At 37.5% G+C, this 21,900-nt stretch overlaps 1 protein-coding gene across 1 annotated transcript in view; it reads left to right on the forward strand.

Moving 5' to 3' along the window:
- The window catches only part of THSD7B (thrombospondin type 1 domain containing 7B), a 725,689-nt gene that overhangs the window by 174,701 nt on the left and 529,088 nt on the right, over positions 1-21,900 (forward strand). Inside the window, exons 3-4 of the mRNA XM_072789046.1 lie at positions 6,837-7,082; positions 20,159-20,328. Of these exons, the coding sequence (XP_072645147.1) occupies positions 6,837-7,082; positions 20,159-20,328 (416 nt within the window). The remainder of the gene's footprint in view (positions 1-6,836; positions 7,083-20,158; positions 20,329-21,900) is intronic.

The raw sequence follows: 21,900 nt of genomic DNA on the forward strand, positions 1-21,900 counted from the left end.
ATTTCTCTTCATTTCTCCATTCACCTTTTATTCCCTAGTGTTATTTTCATGATGTGATCTTGCAATAATTCTCTAAGTTAGAATCTGTGAGCTCTGGAAGTAACTGTTCCCTTGTTAGTCAGCTATGATTTGGGTAAGCTGCTAACATATGGACAGCAGTGTTTTTGCTAAATAATTAGAATAACTGTGCTTCCAAAGGGCCCAAGTTAGTTGCAGTTTGACTTCTATAAAAATAAGTTTTTAACTATATAGTGTGTTTTTGAAGTATTAAATTCTGTAAACAAATGTTACATAATGTAGAACAAGATTAATGAAAGTGAAAATAATTCCACAATTTGATACTTTATTCATATATGTTTAATTACTTCTAGCCAGTAGTTTTTCCATGTCTAGAGTAGATTCAGCTCTTCAGAAATTTGTTAATTTATAGATCGGATCATTATGTGGCTTTAACAAAGCTCCGTGTCAGTTAACTTTTCTGGCTTCTTGTTAAATATGGCAAAATGAACATGATCATTTATCACTGCTATATTATAGAATCCCACTTAACTAACAGTAAAGGAATAAAAAAGACATAAACTCTCAAGGGCAAATATAATAGGAAGGGATATGACAGCTAAATAGAAATGCCAACAAATTTTGGGAGCTGGAAAGCAGATGGATGAGTGGTAATTTACCTAGCAGAGTGGAAAAAACTGAAAGCTCCCTTTCAGTTGGAAGATCTGCAAAAAGCAAGTCAGCTTACATGGCACAGATTCACGAGACACAAAGCTGTGTGTTTATCACATTTTCGCCTCTTCCATAGCACATAGAAAGCTATTTCACCATCTTCTTTGCAGTTATATTAGAGCCATTTGACTGATTTGGCCAATGAAATATAGACAGAAGTAAAGTAAGCCACTTCTTAGCTAAAGTTATAAATCACTTTGGACCATCCTCCTACCCTGCCTTTCCTTTCTAAAGGTGAACTTAGAATTCATGTATTCTAGATGGTGAATATATAAGATGGACAAACTGGATCTTTAAGTCTTTAGGTAGAGTGCCTTCTAGGATAGTCTACACTGAGAACTGTATGCAGAAGGAAAATGAACAGTTATTTTGTTAAATCATTCAGTTTTCAGGATTTGTTACCACAGTATAATCTCAATAGGTCTGAAAGTTTCTCCTTTACACGCAGAATATAGTGTAAGTGTGAAAATAATTCTGTGAACATGTAGATGGAATGAAGATCCATACATAATTTGCGAGAGTGCCCTGACAGCTTCCTTCCTCCAGTCAGCTTTCTTAAAACTAATAGTCAGATCTATACAATGAAACAAGAGATAGGAGAATTCCTTTCTTGGGAAAAAGGTGGGCATTAGTCAGTCTACCATAATGGACAAGCAATATGGATGGTCAATATGGATAGGATGACTGAATAGCCATTTAAGTGTAAGAAGAATATAAAACTCAGTGGTAAGCTCAAAAAACAAATGTACTTTTCTAATATTAAAAAAAACAAACATCTGATACTGCCTTTTTGAACATGTAAGAAAGGAAACATCTCACAATACCTAATACATTCGCTATGTGAATATTTATGGCTCAACTCAGGACAAATATACTAAAGAAAATACTTCACATATGTAGTACAAAGACATATAAAAAGAGGTTCAATAAATAATCCTGTGGATTTGCAAGAAAGTAAACACAACCAAAATGTGCACTAATGGGAAAATGAATAAATGAATTTCTATGTACTCATATTGGAATATTACTAATGAAAATGAAAGCACACTATCTGTATTTATCAACATGGGTAGATCCAGAAGTCATAATATTAAGTGAGGAAAATAATTTCCAAAAGTAATACATTTAATAAAACATTTAAGTAAAACTTTTAAAAACATGCAAGACAATGAATGCTATAGATATTTATGAACATATACATATTTAGTTGAAGTATAAAGACATTGTAGAGAATAACAAAAATAGATGTCAAGATGGTGGCTATGTCTGGAGAAGGAATTACAAGGAACACAGGGAAGTTTACCTGAATTTGTTTTTTTAATAAATTTTATTTATTTTACAAAATAAAATATTTTTATTTAATGAAATCTGACATAAACGTTAACTATGCTAGTAAAGTCTAGGAGTATGCATTCTATTACTTAACTTTTCTGAATGTTTGAGATATTTAACATTTTTAAAAATAGTAACTGAAGTGTTGATGAAGAGAAGATAGTTTTCTGTTGAATTTTGTCTTGTAAGAGTTTCTGTCTTATTTTCTAAATAAAGAGATTTTCCTACATTTTCAGAGGAAGTAAGAATTACTAGAGTAATTTTTAGTTTCAGTGATTTCCTTTACAGTGAATACTTGTGAAGTAATTTACAAATGACAACGTGTTCTGTAAATGTCAAGCAGTTATAATTACCATAGCATCTTTTTTTAAGACAAATCCACAGTATATGTCTTGTTTTAAGAAGACACACCACCTTCTATAAAAGGATTAATTTCCATTTCTGTAAGTAGATGATAATATTTGTAATGGGCTTTGGTTTATAAGGTTATTCTATTTATACTAAAAGTTACTACAACTATGATGGGTAGGGGTGAGTAAATCACATTTTATTATCTTTTTTTTTTTTTTTCCTGCAGATAATGAAATTAAGTAGCCAAGGAACTAAGGTCATGCTAATGTATTGTGATGCAAAATTCAATGCCCAGGTATTTCTTATTCACCACTTAGTGCTTATCTATATAATCTCACTGATCAAAGTAGACCAGAGCCTTCTGTGGTACCTTTTATGAATTTTTTTTTTTACACCAAGAAGGTATGTTTGTAAAAAATAGCATTAAAAATAAGTGAGTATGTTTTCAATGGAACATATGCATTTCCTAATTCCAAAAATTAGGAGCCTTTTTCAAAAATGTGAAAGTCCCTGATCAATCCCTGCAACTCCTTGGAAGTCTTATCCATTCTACTGAGGCAGTAGGAAAGTCATTTTGGGGAAGATGAGCAACAGAGAGTGAAAGCTGGTAAATGGGAAGAACAAAACCACCACTTCAGTTATAGATAGAGAACTACATAGTGTGGGACCTTCTTTGTAAAAGGGAGAGGAAAGTCTGTCTTGGAAATTGAGCCTTTTTTTTTTTTTTCTAAAAACACATAAATTGAAAAACTCCATTAAGTTTTGTATTACTGTGTGAGGTAGAGCTGCCTTAACAAAGTATCACTGACTGGGTGGCTGAAACAGTGGGAATTAATTTTCTCACTGTTCTGGAGTCTGGAAAATCTAAGATCAGGTGTCAGTGATCTGATGCCTCTCTGCTTGGCTTGTAGACAGTATCTTCTTTCTCTGTCTTCACAGTCTTCCTTCTGTATGTGCCCGTGTTCTAATCTCTTCTTGGAAGCAGACCATTCATACCATTCATTCATACGTGGGATTAGAGCCCACACTGGTGAGCTCATTTTAACTTCATTATTTCTCTAAAGACCTTCAAATAGACACATATTCTGAGGTACTGACAGTTGGCACTTCAATGTATGAATTTGGAAGCTGATAATAATTCCTGAAAGGTGAGAAACCTAGATACTTCTTGATCAACAGGTTTCTGCTGTGTGATACACTAAAAGAGGTCTTTTCCCCCTACCCCCAGCATGCACAGAGATAGTATATTCTGACATAGGTGGGACATTTTCTTTTTTTTTCTTTTTTTTTTTTTTTTTTAGGTGGGACATTTTCAAGAGACGTTCCTCCTACTGTGTCTTAATACTGATGAAGTTTTGGAATATAGGTGAAGTTTGGTGGGGTGAGGTCCAGAGCTGATGACCAAGAAAGAATTCTTGAGGCATCTTTGGTGCAATATGGTGGTTTTATTAAAGCATGGGGACAGAACTTGTGGGCAGGAAGAGTTGCTGCCCCAGGCCTGTGAGGGGTGACTAATTATATACCTGGGAGTTGGGAGGGGTTAGGTTGAGGATAGCATACTCTCTAAGGAATTTTGGAAACAGAGTTTCCGGGACCTTGAGGGGCCTAGCTATTATTGGAAAAAGGTCACTTAGGGGATCCTTGGGTGGCTCAGTGGTTTAGCACCTGCCTTTGGTCCAGGGCGTGATCCTGGAGTCCTGGGATCAAGTCATACATTGGGCTCCCTGTGTGGAGCCTACTTCACCCTCTGCCTGTGTCTCTGCCTCTCTCTCTCTGTGTGTCTCTCATGAATAAATAAATAAAACCTTAAGAAAAAAAAAGAAAGAAAAGATCACTTATTACCGTTTAATAAAACCTGGGCCATGAGACCCTTCAGATATATATTGGTGGGCCATGTGCTTGGGGGATGATTGCCAACACAGATCTTGGGGATTTAGTGATAAAGGAAATTTCTAAAGGATTTTTTATATGTTAAAGTAGATTTACAGGATCTTGGGGGTCAGGCTAAGATTGCCTTTTGCCCTTAGCAAAGTATTAACATTGAGGGAGTTGAGTCCACAGAGGAATGTCCCTCTCCCTGTTTCAAGGACTCGTCAATGTGCAGCCCCAGGCTTGTGCTTTGTCCTCAGCTAGTCCTCTGTTCCCCCATCAATCCAAATCTCCCAAAATGTTACATTGGAGGGAATAATGGTAATGAGGTATACATTGCCTTTTTCATTTTGAAGGGAATAATCTGATTTGAATAGACTTAAAAGTATATATGTGTATATATGTATATATTAAGTATATATGTGTCTATATTAAGTATATATGTGTGTATGTATTTATATATATGTACACACACATATGTGATACGGGAGAGCTTGGTTCTTGTCTCACAGAGTCAAAGAATGTATCTTGTGGACACAGGAGAGTGAGTAAAGGCATGCAAGTTTATTAAGCAAAGAGAAAGCTCTCAGGAGTGAGAGGGGTCCAGACAAGGTTGCCACTGAGGGCTTTTAGGGTTGGTCTTTTATTGAAAGCCAACCAGGGAACCTAAATCTTTTGACATATCTATTGATATCATCATTGAGTAAGGACTAGTGATAACATCTTTAATGGCTAACTTCCTTTTTAGGCTCCTTTTTTGGTAATTCTTTGTTGGTCACAAGTAGCTGTTATAACAAGACCCCATCTCTGGCATCTGGGACAGGATGATCTGATTTATTTATCTCTGGTTTCCTCTCATCTCCACATTTTTGGATTTTTGTGAGCCTGCTTCCCTGGTCCCCTACCTAGCCCTGCCTAGCCCCATTTGTCCTTAACTCACATAAACACATGAACTCTCTGTGGCTTGATGAGGGATATCAATATGGAAACCTCACTATAATTTACTTGAATTTCAACATGTTTTATTTTCCCATGGGCATCACCTTCTGTAATCCATTTCTCTGGTGGTGGCTCCCTTATCAACATATTTTTGTATATAAGAAACATGGAATCGTTTTTACTACTTCTCTCTTTTTAAACACATGCAGAGGAACCATTATTGAATCCTGACTATATAGTTCATTACTCCACCAGTTTTCACAGGCCCACTTTTGGAAGTCAATGTTTGAAAATGTATTGACTTATATTCCTATCAAAATCATCCCTTTCTTCCCCAAGGTAATGGATGCTTTTGATAGAATGAGGAAATGGCTAACAAAAAGTGGGGGGGAAAAAAGGGGTCAATTAATATGTGAACTATATCTTTCTATAGGAAGCACTTTGAGCATTGTGCTTTATAAATTGACAGATATTTGGCAGCTGACAAATTGGCTTTTATTTACCCCCTTTTGGTGTATTTATCAATGTTTAACTCCCAGTCCAGTAGGGGTGGGCACCTTGTTTTACAGAATTTGTTGATTTCTGTAGTGTAAATACTCCCACCATAGCCAATTTTAAGTTACTTGCAGGAAATTAGCTAGCATGCAAAATTCCTGAAAATTTAATAGTTCTTGTGAAACAATAGTACATCTAGCACTGGCATACCTTTGGTTTCCATCCTCACAAAGTTTTACATCAAGGCTTCAAATATGCTGTTTCAGTGACCTAAAATAATCTTTCTGTGCTCCAGAAGTTCCTATTAATCTTTCAAAGAAATGCAGCTCTAATGCTTAGAACCTCCTCCTCAGCTCCTCTCATCCCCCAGGCCTTCCTAGGGGGTCCATCACTGACTCATCAACTGTTTTCCTCATCATTATAAATGCTTTTGTGTTGGATTCATCCCAGTATCCCATTATCCTTTTTATTTATTTATTTGTTTCCCAATTAGATTGTTAGCATTTGATAGCACTTTAATTGTGCAAATGAGGAAATTAATGATAAGAGCCTAGCAGCGTGGGGGAAACATGTTATCACATTTGTTTATTTTTTTTCATAGCTCAATATGTAAAAGAATATCTAGATTAATACTCTACAGTTGTACTGTTGTTTGACCTTTGACAAATGACTTAGCCTTCCTGAGCCTGTTTTCTACAGATGGAGGTAATAATACATAATCTCATGAGACTGATGTGAGAAAGTACCTGTGAGATGCAGCACAGTGTGTGACACCTGGGGACCAGTCAACAAATGGCGACTGTATGTTATATTGTAGGTGAAAGCATAGTAGGAGAGCCTCCATTATTTTTGGTAATGCTTCAGACAAAGTTCAGGGTGGACTCTTCTTACATATATGTTCTGCTAGAGTGAAGTAACTTCACAGTTTCAGATAAAATAGAGCATACTTTCTTAAAATGGATGTTCTTTCTTATTTTATCATGATGCCTCTAACATTTTTAACCATATTTGAGAGCTTATATCAAATGTCAGAGTTTTCTTTTTTCCATAACAGGTGCTTCATAATGTTGCTTGCATCTGTTTAATCTGTGCTCTACTGTTTTTTGCTTCTGTTCCTTCAGCCTTTGCATGCAAGACTCCTTCCCTTTGACTGTCCAGTCCTGCATCATGCCGAAAGACTGTGAAACTACGGAATGGTCCTCCTGGAGCCCTTGCTCTAAAACGTGTCGTTCAGAAAGTCTCTCACCAGGATTTAGGAGCAGGAGCCGGAAAGTGAAGCATGTTGCTATTGGGGGTGGAAAGGAATGCCCTGAACTTCTTGAGAAAGAGGCCTGTATTGTTGAAGAACTCTTGCAACCATGTCACAGGTATTATACATTCTTTGCATGAGTATCGAGTGTTCCATATAACCTCATTTTATGTAGTGTAGGGATGGTAACAACAGTAACTGTGACTCATAATTGTTGAGTCTTTACTCAGTTTTGAGATCCACACAAAGCAGTACAGCACGGTGGAAGAGCATGGGCTTCTGATTCCTTGGGCTGGAATCCTATTTCTGTGACTTTCTAAATTTGTGAATTTTGGCAAGTAACTTAAATCTAGTGCCTTAGCTTATGCATCTGCTAGCAGTATTTACTTCATCTAACACCTGGCATATAATGAATGCTCAATAACCATTTGTTATCATTACCTGACATGTAACACCTAAATTTTATGACAACCTAAGAAACTAGAAGACAGCCTAGAGACTAGACATATTTTTACCAAAGATGAATTTCATAACATCTTCATTTTGCAAATGAGGCTGTTGATGCTTAGCGAGATTAAATAATTTTTGAGATTACATAGCTAGTGGGTGGCAACACCCTAATTCTAATGCAATTCTGTCTGTAAAGGTTATTGTCACCCTGCACATTGTTTCTGGTACAGAGTCCTGGGGGAGCCAAAGAATGTTGGGAAAAGGCTTGACCTGGATTAGTAAAATTAGTAACTATATTTTAATATTTTTATATTAGTTATATTTTGCCTGTCTGTATGTATCGTCCTTGGTGAAGACCTCCAATGTATTTTTCTCTAGGTTGTTGACTCACTGGTAGGCCAAGTATGATAATGACAGAAGTCATTTGGAGCTGACTATTCAGAAGTCTTTTAGGGATACATTTGCTGCTGCTGGACAGCTGCCCTGAACTCTATCTTTTAAATCTGTAGCTATTTTAGATAGATCTTTTCTATAGTTTCTTAGGGTGTATAAGGTTCAAGAATCAATGAAAAGTAAAATGAGGCAAAAAACAGCTTCTTACAAAAATTAATGACACAATTAATCAAAATCAACAGGCATTATTGATGGGCTTACTATTCTTTATGCTTGAGATGATGTGTATATAGGATGAGGCAGGGATGGATGAATCAAGGGGCAAGTTCCTGTTGTCAGATTCTTAGCCACTCACTTCCTCCACTTCATCATTGATTTCAGTGTAGATTCAACTCCTTACTTACTGCTTGTTCATTTTTTACCAAGATGACCCCTTAGATTCGTATCAGTCTGTACCTCAAAAACAGAAGAGGTAGATGTAGTTGATGATTCTTTAAAGATTAACTTATTGTCACACAGAATCTTTCCTAGTTGTGTTGAATATGTGTCAATTCTTTCAAAACGCTGATACTGAGGAAAAGAATGTGATTGGAAATTACATAAAGCCTGAGATCTTTGTTCCTTTTGATTTTGGACACACTTGGATTAAAATTGCATCACCATCATATATTAATTGTGCGTTTTGGGGCAAGCTATACAATCTCTCCAAGGCATTTTCCTTTTCAATAAAATGAGTCCAATTATACTGCCTAAATTGAGGGTTGAATACATATAGACCAGGCACATGAAATGTCAGTCCCAGTGCTCAGCACATAGAGGGCATTACAAAGAAGGGAATCAATCCTTTTGTTGCTATTTGCAGGTGTGTTCATTTCCTCCAGAAAGAAAATCTCTCCTTTCCTTAGATGGCATATTGTGGTGATTTATTGGGGTAGGGAAAATTATTTTTTCTGAGTAATGTGAAATATTTTTTTCTATGGAGGCATAATTCAGAAGGGCTCCCAATGTTAGGCTTCCAGGAATGGAATCTGGGTTTAATGATAAACTTGATCTTGATTCCTTTTTCCTTCATTCCTTTCATGGAAGGATAGCGACCTCTTCTAGATGTTGATTTATAGACATCTGTCCATTTTTTTCTTCTCTTTTCTTTGTTAAAAATTATTACAATTCTCTTGGGAGTCAGAGCAGTTCGTCTCTGATTACTAGAAAGTTGAATTGCATTTACATTTGTTAAATAATGACTACCTTTTATTGAGTACATACTGTTGGCCAATAACTATGTCAGAGATTTAACAAAGATTATTTAGAAGAACAGTAAGCTTATCATCAAAATGGGACACTTTTGTGGGTAAAAGTGATGCAAATTGGTATTGTTCAGAATCAAAACTGAAGTCTATTTGGCTTCAAAGTCAATATTCTTTCCATGACTTTCATGATAGCTGTAAGGAAGACACATCCCCGGGTAAGGGCATATATACACATATTTATGTGTTTATGGGTATCGTTTCTTTCCAACAAAATGATGTGGAATGGTAATGATTCAAGATGTACCAAAGATGAATTTCTTTATTGATCTTCATTTGATTGAACTTTAACATCTGAAAATAGGTCTGACAAATTTCATTGACAATGAACCTGGCCCTCTAGTTCTGCTGTTTGGAAATGTTACTGAATTTGACATTTTTTTTTTCAAACCTTCTCAAATAGTAAATTTGTAGGAAATAGGAGTCCTTGAGAACTCACTGAATACCAACCAATGTTTCCTAGGGAGAACGATGTGTTAGCAACTGATTCCAGGAGAATGCATAAATAACAACAGAATTAACATTGGCTGACATTCTTATTTGTCTGAAATCTGAGCTGTGGCCTCTACCACAGGAAAGCATAAAGGCTGTGTACTAACTTTTGTTTCTAGTGTGACATTGGTGATTAAAATTCATTGTGAACAGGGGAAATGGAAACAAAAATCTATTAGGGAATAAAAAATGCCCATTTCTCCTTTCCCAGAATTCATGAGCAATTCATATACATCAAGCAATCTAATTTACCATATTTCTCCCCAGTAGGGAAATGTTCAGTGGCTTCTCATAGTGTTTTTTAAAACTCTCTCAGAATGCAATTTGGCTTTTACCCATTCACCATCTGTGCTATAAGAGATGTGTTCATCCATTCAATAAATGTACATTGACCTCTTGCTATGTGCCGAACACTATGTTTAATGTTTGTGATACCTCAGAGAACAAAATAGTCAAAATCCTTCCCCTACTCATTGGGTTTAAATTTTTTTTTTTAATTTTTATTTATTTATTTTATTTATGATAGTCACAGAGATAGAGAGAGAGAGAGGCAGAGACATAGGCAGAGGGAGAAGCAGGCTCCATGCACCGGGAGCCCGATGTGGGATTCGATCCCGGGTCTCCAGGATCGCGCCCTGGGCCAAAGGCAGGCGCCAAACCGCTGCGCCACCCAGGGATCCCTCATTGGGTTTAAATTTTAGTGAAGGTATACCAAATAAATATAATAAATAAGCTATACACTGTGTGCATGAGCTGTGGGGAAAAAAAAAAAAACATTATAGCAGGATTGCTGGGATGCTGTGATGTGGGGTCAGCTCAGGTTACACAATTAAACAGGGTCATTACAGAAGTCTCATTTGCACAAGCAGAATATGATAGGGGACCTTGAAAAAGTAAGGAAATCAACCTTTTAGATAACTCGAGGGAAAATATTCCAGGAAGAGGGAAGAGCTAGAGAAGTACCCTTGGTTCTACATATTAATATTGCTCAAAAAGTTCTTCAGTTGCCTAACTTTGGGGCTACTCTTCTCACCAGCTGGACTCTGCTGGTCAGCATTTTAGTGGTAAATACCATGAGTGTCAGTCCCTAAGGTGTGATCCCATTAAAGGCATGGTGACCAAGAGGAGCCCGTTTTAAGAAGTGCTCCCTGAGACCAGAATTTAAGTAAACTTGAAAGGACACAGAAGCTAGTCTATGTTATGCCACCATGGAAATTACAGAACTATAAAGAAGTTAGCATAGTAAAGCCTTAAGTTTGTTTCCAGAGTATGTTTTTAACTAAGACATGTATAGACTCCAAGAAGCCTCTTCATTCTGCTTTCCACAACCTACTTCTAAGTTCGTGTCCCCTTCCAACATAACAAGTACTCACATTGCATCGTATGAGGGTGGGCATAGAAATGAGAGAGACAAGATGAATCTGCTTGTCACTTGTCACCTTTTCTCTTGTGTGTTTATCTCCTGTCATTAGGCATTGTGACCTTAGGCATTATGTTAATGTCTACCTCAAAACATTGAAAGATATGTGTTTTAAGCTACCTTGGTTCTTGTGTCTTTTCTTATGTCCTGATTATTAGATCCTACATCTCAACTCAGAGGATGGTGAAAAGCATTCTAAGACCATAAATAAGGTGGCCCTGTTTACTATAGTATAAGGAAAGCATTTTAAATGCTTAATGTCAGATAATTGAGGCATGGCCTGATGCTGGAACAGCTGTGACTCCAGATCTTGTGTATTTGTGTAGAGAGTGAAGACACTGTAACACACACAAATATTGAAAAATATCAACATCTTTCTTGGAAGTGACACCTCAGGTGACCCACCAGCAGCTTCCACCACTTCTGCAGGAGATAGCAATTTTCACACAAAAATTGTTAAGAGGCTGTTCTGCCTCTTAAATGATCATTTGGAATTTGAAATGGATTATAAGATACTATAAGGCACTGTTAAAAGGTGACAGTGACCAATGTAGATTAAAACTGCTTAGATCTTGAGGCAGGGGCTGAGTGGTTAATACTATTACATATACTGTGTGAAAAAAAAAAAACTACACAGAAAAGCCCATTTGTAACACATTGTTTCAATACCTGGGTCTGGCACTGAATAGATGGGCTCTCACAATCCATCCCTCCTTATCTCTGGTATGTATGAATTTACCTTATTATGGTCTATCTGTGCAGACTCATAGAGAGAGAAGTGTCTGGGCCTCCTGCAGCCTACTTTGATTTGTTTCTGTAACAACTCCCTGTGGCCAGCCTGTTTGTTCCTAACATCTCTTTAAGGCATTGAACCCAATTTTAGATTTTTCTAGATAAAATTCTTTTTCTTTGAGAAAGCTCTGGGGATTCATTTATATATCTTTACAGATGATATTGAAGCCAGGGATAGAGCTAAGGAAAAGGATGGTAGTCAAAACTTGACTTGGTTATTGGCCTCCTTTGCCCACTGGAACTGTGTAAGTGCTGAAATAGGGTTTGTGTGTTGTGAAGAGGTGTTGGTCCGACACCTTCACCCTGTCACTGTGCTAATGGCTGGGGAATTCAGGAAATGGAAAACTTTCAGTTTCTGTTCACTTAGTGCAGGCTTCTTAAGAATCTTGTAAAAAGATCTTCTTTGACTTATGTTGAAGTTACCCCTCGATACACCTATGGAAGTCGAAAAGATGTGAGTCGAAAATGCATTTATTCTATCTTAACCTACCAAGCATCATAGTTTAGCCTAGCCTACCTTAAATGTGCATAGAATGCTTAAATCAGCTTAAAGTTGGGCAAAATAATCTAACACAAAGCCTCTTTTATAATAATATTGCTTATCTCATGTAATTTTTTGACTACTGAAAGTGAAAAACAGAATGGTTTTAAGTGTATCTGTAATTTACCCTTGTGATCACATGGCTGACTGAGAACTGTGGCTTACTGCCATTGCCCAGCACCATGCGAGTATCAGACTACACATTGCTAGGTGGAAAAAGATCAAATTTGAAAGTATGGTTTCTACTGAATGTGTCTCACTTTCATGCCATCACAAATCAGAAATATGTAAGTTGAGCTCTTGTAAGTCAGAGACTCTCTGTAATATTACTCTTTAAAAACTAGAGGATCCAAAACAAGATAACCATATTCTTTAAGAGTATTTAATAGTTGGTAATGTTCTTACAAATCATCCCATACATAGAGATGTGGCTTTTTTTGTTTATTTTTTCCTCTAATTAAGAATGGGTAACACTTATAAAAATGCCTGGCTCATTGTAAATGCTCAGAAAACAATGAGTGAGTGAGTGAGTGAGTGAGTGAGTGAGTGAGTGAGTGAATGAATGAATGAATGAATGTTCTTAGGTAGGGCAATTCCAGAATAACATCATGCACAGGATATTTTCTTCCATGATCATACTTATTATATAACATGTGTGAAGGATTCAAAGTCATTTCTTATTAAGAGCAGCTGAAATTGGCATCGTCAAAGAGATTAAATAAGAACATCTACCCAGAACAGGGAGGGACACATGAAGCTTGATTTGACATGGTCCCCAATGGCTGTCTTGCTTCTGCTAACAGCGTGTCTGGTTTTCCAGATAAGAAGTTTCTATTTTCATTAGGTTGTAAGTACAGCTTCAGAAAGGGTGAGGAATGAGATCACAGTCTGAATTTGCAAAAGTTTGCCTTCCAGAACAGAATGGCATGCATATCACCTATCACATCTTCTGTATCTTCTCCCATTGATCATCCACTACAGCACTAACACCCTGTACATGATAGGAACTCCATGCAATTTTAAAAATATTTTAATTGATTCATTAAGGATGTTTTAAAAAATGTTTTAATTAAGCTGCTTTTCAGCAGCACTTGAGGAGTAAAGGAGTCATCACCTGGAGCCCTCAGGAGACTCTGCTTTAGACGAGAAACAATAGTTTCAAATAATCTATAAATTGTTTCAACAGAAGAAGACTGATGTCTTTTTATTGAGTCTGTCTTTTACTGGTGTATATTGTTTCATGAGTCCCCATTGTGTCACTTTAAGTCCTCTTGGATAGAAGATTTGTTCCCGTGTTAGTGTAAGAAAGTTAACGTACTGCTAAGTGCTGTGCATAGCGATAGGAGTCTATTAATAATACATATGTGGAGTTTAGCTAGCGAAGCCATCTGCTGAAGGGCAAAGAGCTTTGCACTTTAGAGTAGCTTTCCATAATCAATAGTCCCACTCTATTCAATAAAAAATTACTAGAGCATAAAATATATAAAGCTTGATCCATTCCCTTTATTTTGGTCGTCTGTTCAGCAAAAAAATGACAAGTTAATTCTTTTCTAAATGCATTTACAACTTTAAAAGGACAACAGACATTATCATAAATTAGTCATGCTGCAGTACCCTGATTGTTAATATACACACATTTAATTTGAATACCTTGCACTAGGGTTTCAATTCTAAGAGTGTTTGCACATCTATATATGCTTAGTCAAAACATGACCATTAACTAATGCAATTATTCTTTCAATCTGTCATCATTGAATCACTTAAGATTTTATTCCACGTTGCTTTGCTTTAAACCCAAGCCTTTAGAAGGAGAAAAGAAATCCACACTTTGTAAGCAATTCTAAGCCTTGTGAAAGTGATAAAGCATATATTCTAAAGGGCAGAGGTTCCTAGAAAACTCTGATGGGCCTGCCATCCTGTTGCCATTAGAATCACTTTATGGCATATTAGTAGGATGGAGGTCTTTCAAAAACAGTCACCAAATGTGCCTACTTTTCTAATTTTGGCTTTGCTAATTTAGGATGTCTCTACTCGTTGCTTCACAGCAATGAATCCATTCCTTACTCCTTCTGCCTTTCCCCTTTGCATTTGAAGAGTAGCTTGATTACAGGATTCCTTGAATTAACACCACTGTCTGGAAGACAAGCTGGTTATCTCAGCAATTGAATTTGGGGGCCTTGATTCACTTTTCCTACCCCAGAATTTCTCTTCTGTATCTATTAATGGGAATATGTATTTCTATCTTTAGGATTTTCTTTCTTTTATTTAATCTTGATTTCTTCTTTAAGCTGCATACACCTCCTTCGAATGATAACATATTTAATATTAGCTTTTTTATAACTTATTTATTCCACTATAGTTAACATTACAGTTAGTTTCAGGTGCACAATATAGTGATTCAGCAATTCCATACATCACCTGGTGCTCATCACAAGTACACACCCAACTTTTAGTATGTATCATGTGGATACATTTGTTGACCATTTCCTAAGAGGAGACGTACATTATAGGGAACACATGAGGAGACCGGACCCTAAGTTTCAGGCATGAGACGCAGATTTAGAAAGCAAATTCTAGAAGGTTAATGAAGAAAAACTGAAGTTTAGAGTTACAATCCATGATTGCCCTGATAATTGGGTTATTGTCCCCTTTTCTGGCCTGCCTCATTTAAGAATTCAATGCCAAAAAATTGTGGTGCTAATGCTTGGGAAAAACAATTTGGAATCATTCTTCATTTCTCCCTTTCTCTCTCATCCATATCAAATCCATTAGAAGCTGTCTCTGCCTCCCAGTATATCCTAAGCTGGTCACTTCTCACCACATTCACTATGATCAGCCCAGTTAAAGCCACTATTGTCCCTCCTAAATGACCAAAGACCTTCAAATTTCTCTTCCTTCTTCACATCCCTCATTGCCTATTCTTCACTCAGTAGCCAGGATGATCCTTTAAAAATTTAAATCACATCATATTACTGTCTTTCTCAAAACTTTGCAGTGATTTCCCAGCACATTTGGAGTGACACTCATACTCCTAACTCTGGCCTACAGAGGTGTTTATAGCCTGGCTCCTGACCATTCCTCATTTCCTTTCCCTCTTATCCTGACCTACCTGGCCCAGCCACACTGATGTCCTAGAAAGTGCATGCACTCTTCCTCCCTGGGAACTTCAGGTATGCCCTCCTCTCTGCCTAGAATGGTCCTGCCCACTTATTCACTGTGCTCATTCCCTCATGTTCTTCAGGATTCTGAAGACTTCCCTGGTCATGGCACTGAAATAGCTCTCCTGGTCCATCTCTTTCTTCTCTGCAGTGTCTGCTGCCATGTTATGTGTGAGGCACTTCTGTCTCTCTGCCCCACTAGAAGGCAATCTTCTCAAGGTCAGGAGCTTTGTCTTGCTCACTGCTTTGCATTTCTGTTGTCTGAAATCTTTCCTGGCACATAGCTGGAGCTCAGGATTTACTTAATGAAAGAAAGGATGAGTGAATGTGTGGTTGCATAAGTGACTCACTTACTAGTTGGGCAGGCTATTTTTCCTAGGGAGTCTTGTTTTTTAGCTCTTCCCCTGCTTTCAGTCTCTCTTACGTATCTGTATGTTAAATAAAATGCCCTTGCATGAGTTATTTTCCCTGTGCATTCAGTATTGAGTTATCAGCATTTCCCTTCTCCGAGGTTGGGGGTCCCAGAGTGGCTGGCAGTTTGCTCTTTCACTAATAGTGGGAATATGGGAGTTTTCACATGAATGGATCATAACAAGTTTACCTAAGATTCAGAATCACCACGGAACAGTGTGAAGAATTTGATTTCAAGCCTTTTTAAAAAGTTGTCTTCTGTAATTTTTAGTGGGAATTTTAATTTTTATAGTTAGAGACTGTTTTATTTGGCTTATATATTATTTCTTTTTTTAATTCACAGTTATATCCTGAAAGTACTAAAGTTTAACCCAATGTGACCACAGTGCTCTAATTATAAGTGGGCTGTAAAATATTCTCAAAATGCATTTTTCATTTGAGACAAAGAAATAAAATAAATATTTTTTATAAAATAAAAAAATAAAATTTGAGACAATAAAATAAAAATTTGGCAGTGCCAAATAACAAAGGGAGTTTTTTTGTTTGTTTTTGTTTGGTTTGGTTTTGCTTCAGTCCAGAACACACTTCCTCAGGCCATGACCAACATTTGCTTGTCCTCATAATGGCTGGATAGGTAGCTACCTAGTCCCAACTGAACCTATTTTCTAAATCCTTTGACCACGTTTCTTTGGTTTGTCATTCACAATTTTAGTCTTCCTGTCATTTTCACTAAAAAGATGTGCTTTGGAGTCAGATAAATCTGACTTTAAACATTACTCTTTCAATTACTTATATGACCTTGGAAGAATTATTTCTTTTTTATTCCAATTACCCCATCTGTAAAAGGGGAAAGAGTATCTTCCTCATAGGGTTGTTGGGATGATTTCATGAAGTAACCCACCTAAATTTGTTAGTGCACTGCCTGGCACAGAGTAGGCATGTAGAAAGTATTAGTTGTTATTGTCACTTGAAGGATATGTCATGAGACTCAAGGAGCTCAAGTAAATTAATACCTTAGCCATTGTGGTCAGCCAGAAGTTTGAAAAAAGCGAATGGATCCTACACATTTCAGGATGTAGGATGAGGATGGACTACTGTTTTTCATTCCGTGGCCCTCTTAACTCTACTTGAAGCATTTCCACAATAAATTTCAAAGTGCTGTATACCCACAGGAGGTAGGACTCTGGCCTTTGAGATTTCCACATTTCCCTTCTAACTAGAAGGACAAAATGAGGGTATGTTAAAGGCATCAGAGGTGGGGGAGAGAGGATAGAAAAGGCCTGGTTTTTGACAGGAACTTCGCCTTTGAAGAGAATGTCCCAGGCAGTCAGGAAGGCAAGTTGTCTGGGGGCCTCCAGCTGTAACAACTTCTAAAGGAGAATGAGTACCAGTTAGTCAAGAGGACCCCTTTGTTTTCTCCTTTTGTCAGTTCCTGGAGACACTTTCCCAGGTTGATGGAGTTCAGGATGTGCACTTTTCATCATTGCGGGGTGATTTGTGACTAAACATAGATAGTGCTTTGAAACAAATAAAGAGGATGAGGCAAGATGGTGAAAGACAGGCATTTTAAAAAGGAATACAGAAGTCCCTTCCTGGTGTGTGTTTTCCCTCTGCCACTTGTTGGACTGGTGTTTTCTCTGATGAGGTCAACAACAGAGATAGTGATAAATGCCTTCTAGTTCTTTAGAGAATTTGTTTGCCAGTGAATGGAATTTGGGTGTTGTTGGTTAATGAGCTACTGACAGGGTTTTTGTTACTTTATATAAAGTACATAGTCATTAGACTTTTCATTTTTCTCTATAACAACTTCTAAAATTCTTCCATTGCTAATTCTTAGAGGGTCATGTTAAATTAATTGAAAAAGCTGTGTGGCCTGGTCCTTTCAAACAAGCAAACAAATTGCTTTGACTTGCTGTACTTCTGAACTCTATGTTTGCTGAACTTTGGTTGCTGGAAGTTAGGCCATGGTATTCCTGGATCTCTATTATTAGGACTTGATGAAATCAATGAACTCCTCATACATAACACATTAATTTGTGTGTGTGTGTGTGTGTGTGTGTGTGTATTTTCTGTGGAAGCAAGGAGCAAAAGGTACTTGTAGTAGGATGTAAGCAGGAAGGGATTTAGCATTTATTGAACATTTATTATATGCCATGTTCATCATTTGGTATTATTATACCCGTTTTACAGAAGAGAAAACAGAACTGGGCCACAGTCACATGTGCCTAATACATGGCAGGGCATAGGTCAGTTGAGCTGTAAATCATGCCTGTTGTCTATACCACACCATTCCCTTTTTTGCCTACCTTATTTGCTAATTATATCCTAGGAGATGCCTACATAGTTCCTATATTTGACTCCCTGCTTAATGGCCAGGGAGCTCTTCTGCTAGAGAACCTATGGAGGAAAAGGGTCTGAAGTGAGACCTTGGTAACCATCCACCCCAACAAATCCTTACCTCCTCATTGCACTTTGCCCTAGAATACAGAGTCACATGCCCTGAGACTCAGATACATGAGGGACAAGCCTTCTGCTTGAGTGACCATGGAGAACAGTGTGAGAACTTTGAGTGGGGTGAAGAAGTTTCAGAACTTCACCTCTGGAGAAGGCCTGCCTTTGGGAAGAACCATACTTTTCTTGGTCTCTCACACCCAGGAATTGGAAACATTATTGTCTGTATTGCCTGCATTAAGCAGGACCTGCACTCTGCACTCCAAAGTCTTGCCCAGCCTACTAACTAATTTTCCAGCCTTGGAAAACCATGTGAAAATGAAGTAGGGAGGCAGAGGGAGAACAGTTGTGTTACAACAAATACCATGGGATTGTCCAAAGCCTTTTTCTACAGTGGACTTTTTATAAGACATATGATTGTCAAATCTCAAGCTTTTTTAGAGTGATGACATGTATTGTGAAGGAGTTTGATCACTATTAAGTTTGTTAGAGATTTGCTTTCTTACTTTGATGTCTGTGACTTGATTTTATGCTAGTTTCTGTAAGGCAAGGATTTTGGTGGCACACACTTATTTTTATTGCTGTTTTTTTTTTATTATTATTTTAAGCAGTCACAAAGCTGAGATATTTTTCCCCAGATCTGAAATGGGACAGCAGTTATGAGAATGTTCTTAGCTTTTGTTTATTGTTCTAGAAGTTAATGAGACTATTGGTATTTATGTGAATGCTGTAGGGTTCTATTTATGCTGTGGGCTTGAAGAATGTTGTAATAACCCCCAAAAGGAAATTCTGTCTGAAATAATTCTCCAGGTCTGAGCACAGTGTTGTTATAGTTGTTTTGTTTTCCGCAAGTTATATACAAATTCTGTTATGTTTTCTCCCCTTATTTGTATATGTCTGTGTCTATTAATATGTATCTTAACCCATTATAAACCAGGAAGCTATATTCCTAAGTCAGTTTAAATAACAGCATGTCTATGTATATAAAAAAGCACCCATCCAGGGATGCCTGGGTGGCTCAGCGACTGAGCATCTGCATTTGGAGATAGCAAAGGATAACGCCTTTGGCTCAGGGCGTTATCTGGGGATCTGGGATCGAGTTCTACATCGGGCTCCCTACATGGAGCCTGCTTCTCCCTCTGCCTATGTCTCTGCCTCTTTCTATGTGTCTCTCATAAATAAATAAATACAATCTTTTTTTTTTTTAAGTACCCATCTGTTATATATAGTGCCACATTGTCAACTCATTTTTAACATGTACATCTTTATCCCATTGGGGTCAAGTGGAAATACTTTACTATATCAAGGAGGTTTAAAAGTTGGTCATCTCTGTTTAAAATCATATATCCCCAACTTCACACATTCACACGCTACTAACTTCAAAAGGCTGACTTTCACTTAGTTCTCCAGATGTCTGTGAAGTGATAGGCCATGACAAGTTCAGCTGGTAGGGAACAAGTTCATCTGGTTTCCACCTTCTTCTTCTGATTCTTCACTCTCTTATGGCTTCAGGGCTGAGACACAAACCCTATTTATCCATATTTCCTTTCTGTACTCCTCTCATCCCGTACTGCTATCATGAGAGGCTGCTGTGATTTCTTTTTTTTTCCCCTAGGAAATAAAAGGGATTTAGTGTTCAAAGCCAGTAGACTTCCTTATCCATAGGTGAAGATTTGGCCCTAGAAAGAGAGATTATTACATACATTTAATGTCATGACTTATATTTTCTTTAGAATCTTATATTTTCCTTACTTATTCTTTAAAATAAATCAAATCTAACAGGTATTCCTGGAGGACCTCTGAATGGAAAGAATGCCAAGTCTCTCTTCTCCTGGAGCAGCAGGACCCCCGCTGGCATGTGACAGGACCCGTTTGTGGAGGCGGGATCCAGACCCGAGACGTATACTGTGCCCAGAGCATACCAGCGTCCACCATACAGAAGGCCAAGGAAGGTAGGTGTCCTGTTCTGGGGACAGATGGTGCTGTTGTTGGAGGGCAAATCACCTCCAACACCATCTCCTCATGTTCTTCTTGATGTAATGGGCCCTCAGCACTCACAGATTTAATATTTGATTTATTGAGAATTTGCAAACCAGTCCTAAGTTCTGCTTCTTGCAATAATTGGGGATATTTAAAAAATGATAGCAATAATAATAACTTCAGACTCAATAGATCATTGTAAAAATTAAAAGAGAAAATATAACTAAGCGCTGTAGCAAGAATAAATGCTATAAGCTGAGAGAGGCTGTTAGGCTAGAGTGAGTCAACTCCTCATAAACTAGTAGCATTCTTTTTTGTTTGTTTCTCTCAAGAGAGTTGTTTGTGTTTGTGAATGTAGGAATTTCTACTGACATAACCACCTTCAAATGTCAAGGATCTACTGTTTTACTGGCAAGTTTTAAATAATGTGAAAAGAAGTAGAGAAAAGAGGTAGAGGGGTAGGAAAAACAACTTTTTCCACATTAGGCTCTCTGATAGGCAAGTAGTCCATTTGTTCCAGAATTTAAGACATTGATGACAGATAGGGACTGAAAACCTGGCCCAGATTAATTTAAGTCAGTTGATTGAAAGCCAAAAGTGAGCAATACCGCTTCTACTCTAGAAGAATGTGTGGCCTGTTCCAGTCACATTAGAAGACAGAACAGTGCCCTCTGCAGAAGTAGTCAAAGTGGGAATGTTTTCTTGAGTCTGCACATAAATCCTCTACTGTAGAATTTGGTATAAAAGCAAGATGAAAGCTTTCTTGGTATGGAAATGCATGTGTTTTACCCTATAAAGCTTTTCATACCAAGTACATTTGGGCGGGGGGGGGGGGGGGGGGCGGGGCACATGGCCTTTCAATATTCCGGAGGTAGGTATCTCTGACCCTAACCTTGGATAATTCACCCTCTCACTCATAGAGGGATTATCTTTACAGAATCCTTAGTGTTTGCTTCAACAACTAAAGTTACAGTGTCTCATTTACAGAGTTGGAGTTATTTAAAAAATAATTATATTTTCTTCCTTATCTAATGTCACCACTGGAAACTGGCAACTTACACTTTCTGTTCTAGGGTAGAACATGATTATGCTTAGTTCTCTGACTTTGGAGAACAAAATTTAGATAAAGAACTCTATATTATTCTTTCAGACCTTGATAATTTGTTTATTCTACCTCTTTCTTCCCTTTTACTGTTTTCTATAGTACTAGGGTTTTCAGAGGTTAGCAAATGCATTGAGGACATAGTGTAGCTTATTATTTACCTTGGTAGTCATTAACAAAGGTTTTATTTTGGTCTTATATGAAAGTGAACAATAAAAATTGTTGATCTAGGGGATCCCTGGGTGGCTCAGTGGTTTACTGCCTGCCCAGGGCGTGGTCCTGGAGTCCCGGGATCAAGTCCCATGTCGTGCTCCCTGTGTGGAGCCTGCTTCTCCCTCTGCCTGTGTCTCTGTCTCTGTCTCTGTCTCTCTCTCTCTCTCTCTGTGTGTCTCTCATGAATAAATCAACATTTTTAATATATTTTATTTATCTATTACTTTCC

Source organism: Canis lupus, chromosome 20 (genome assembly GCF_048164855.1).
Source record: "Canis lupus baileyi chromosome 20, mCanLup2.hap1, whole genome shotgun sequence".
NCBI classification, from domain to species: Eukaryota; Metazoa; Chordata; class Mammalia; order Carnivora; family Canidae; genus Canis; species Canis lupus.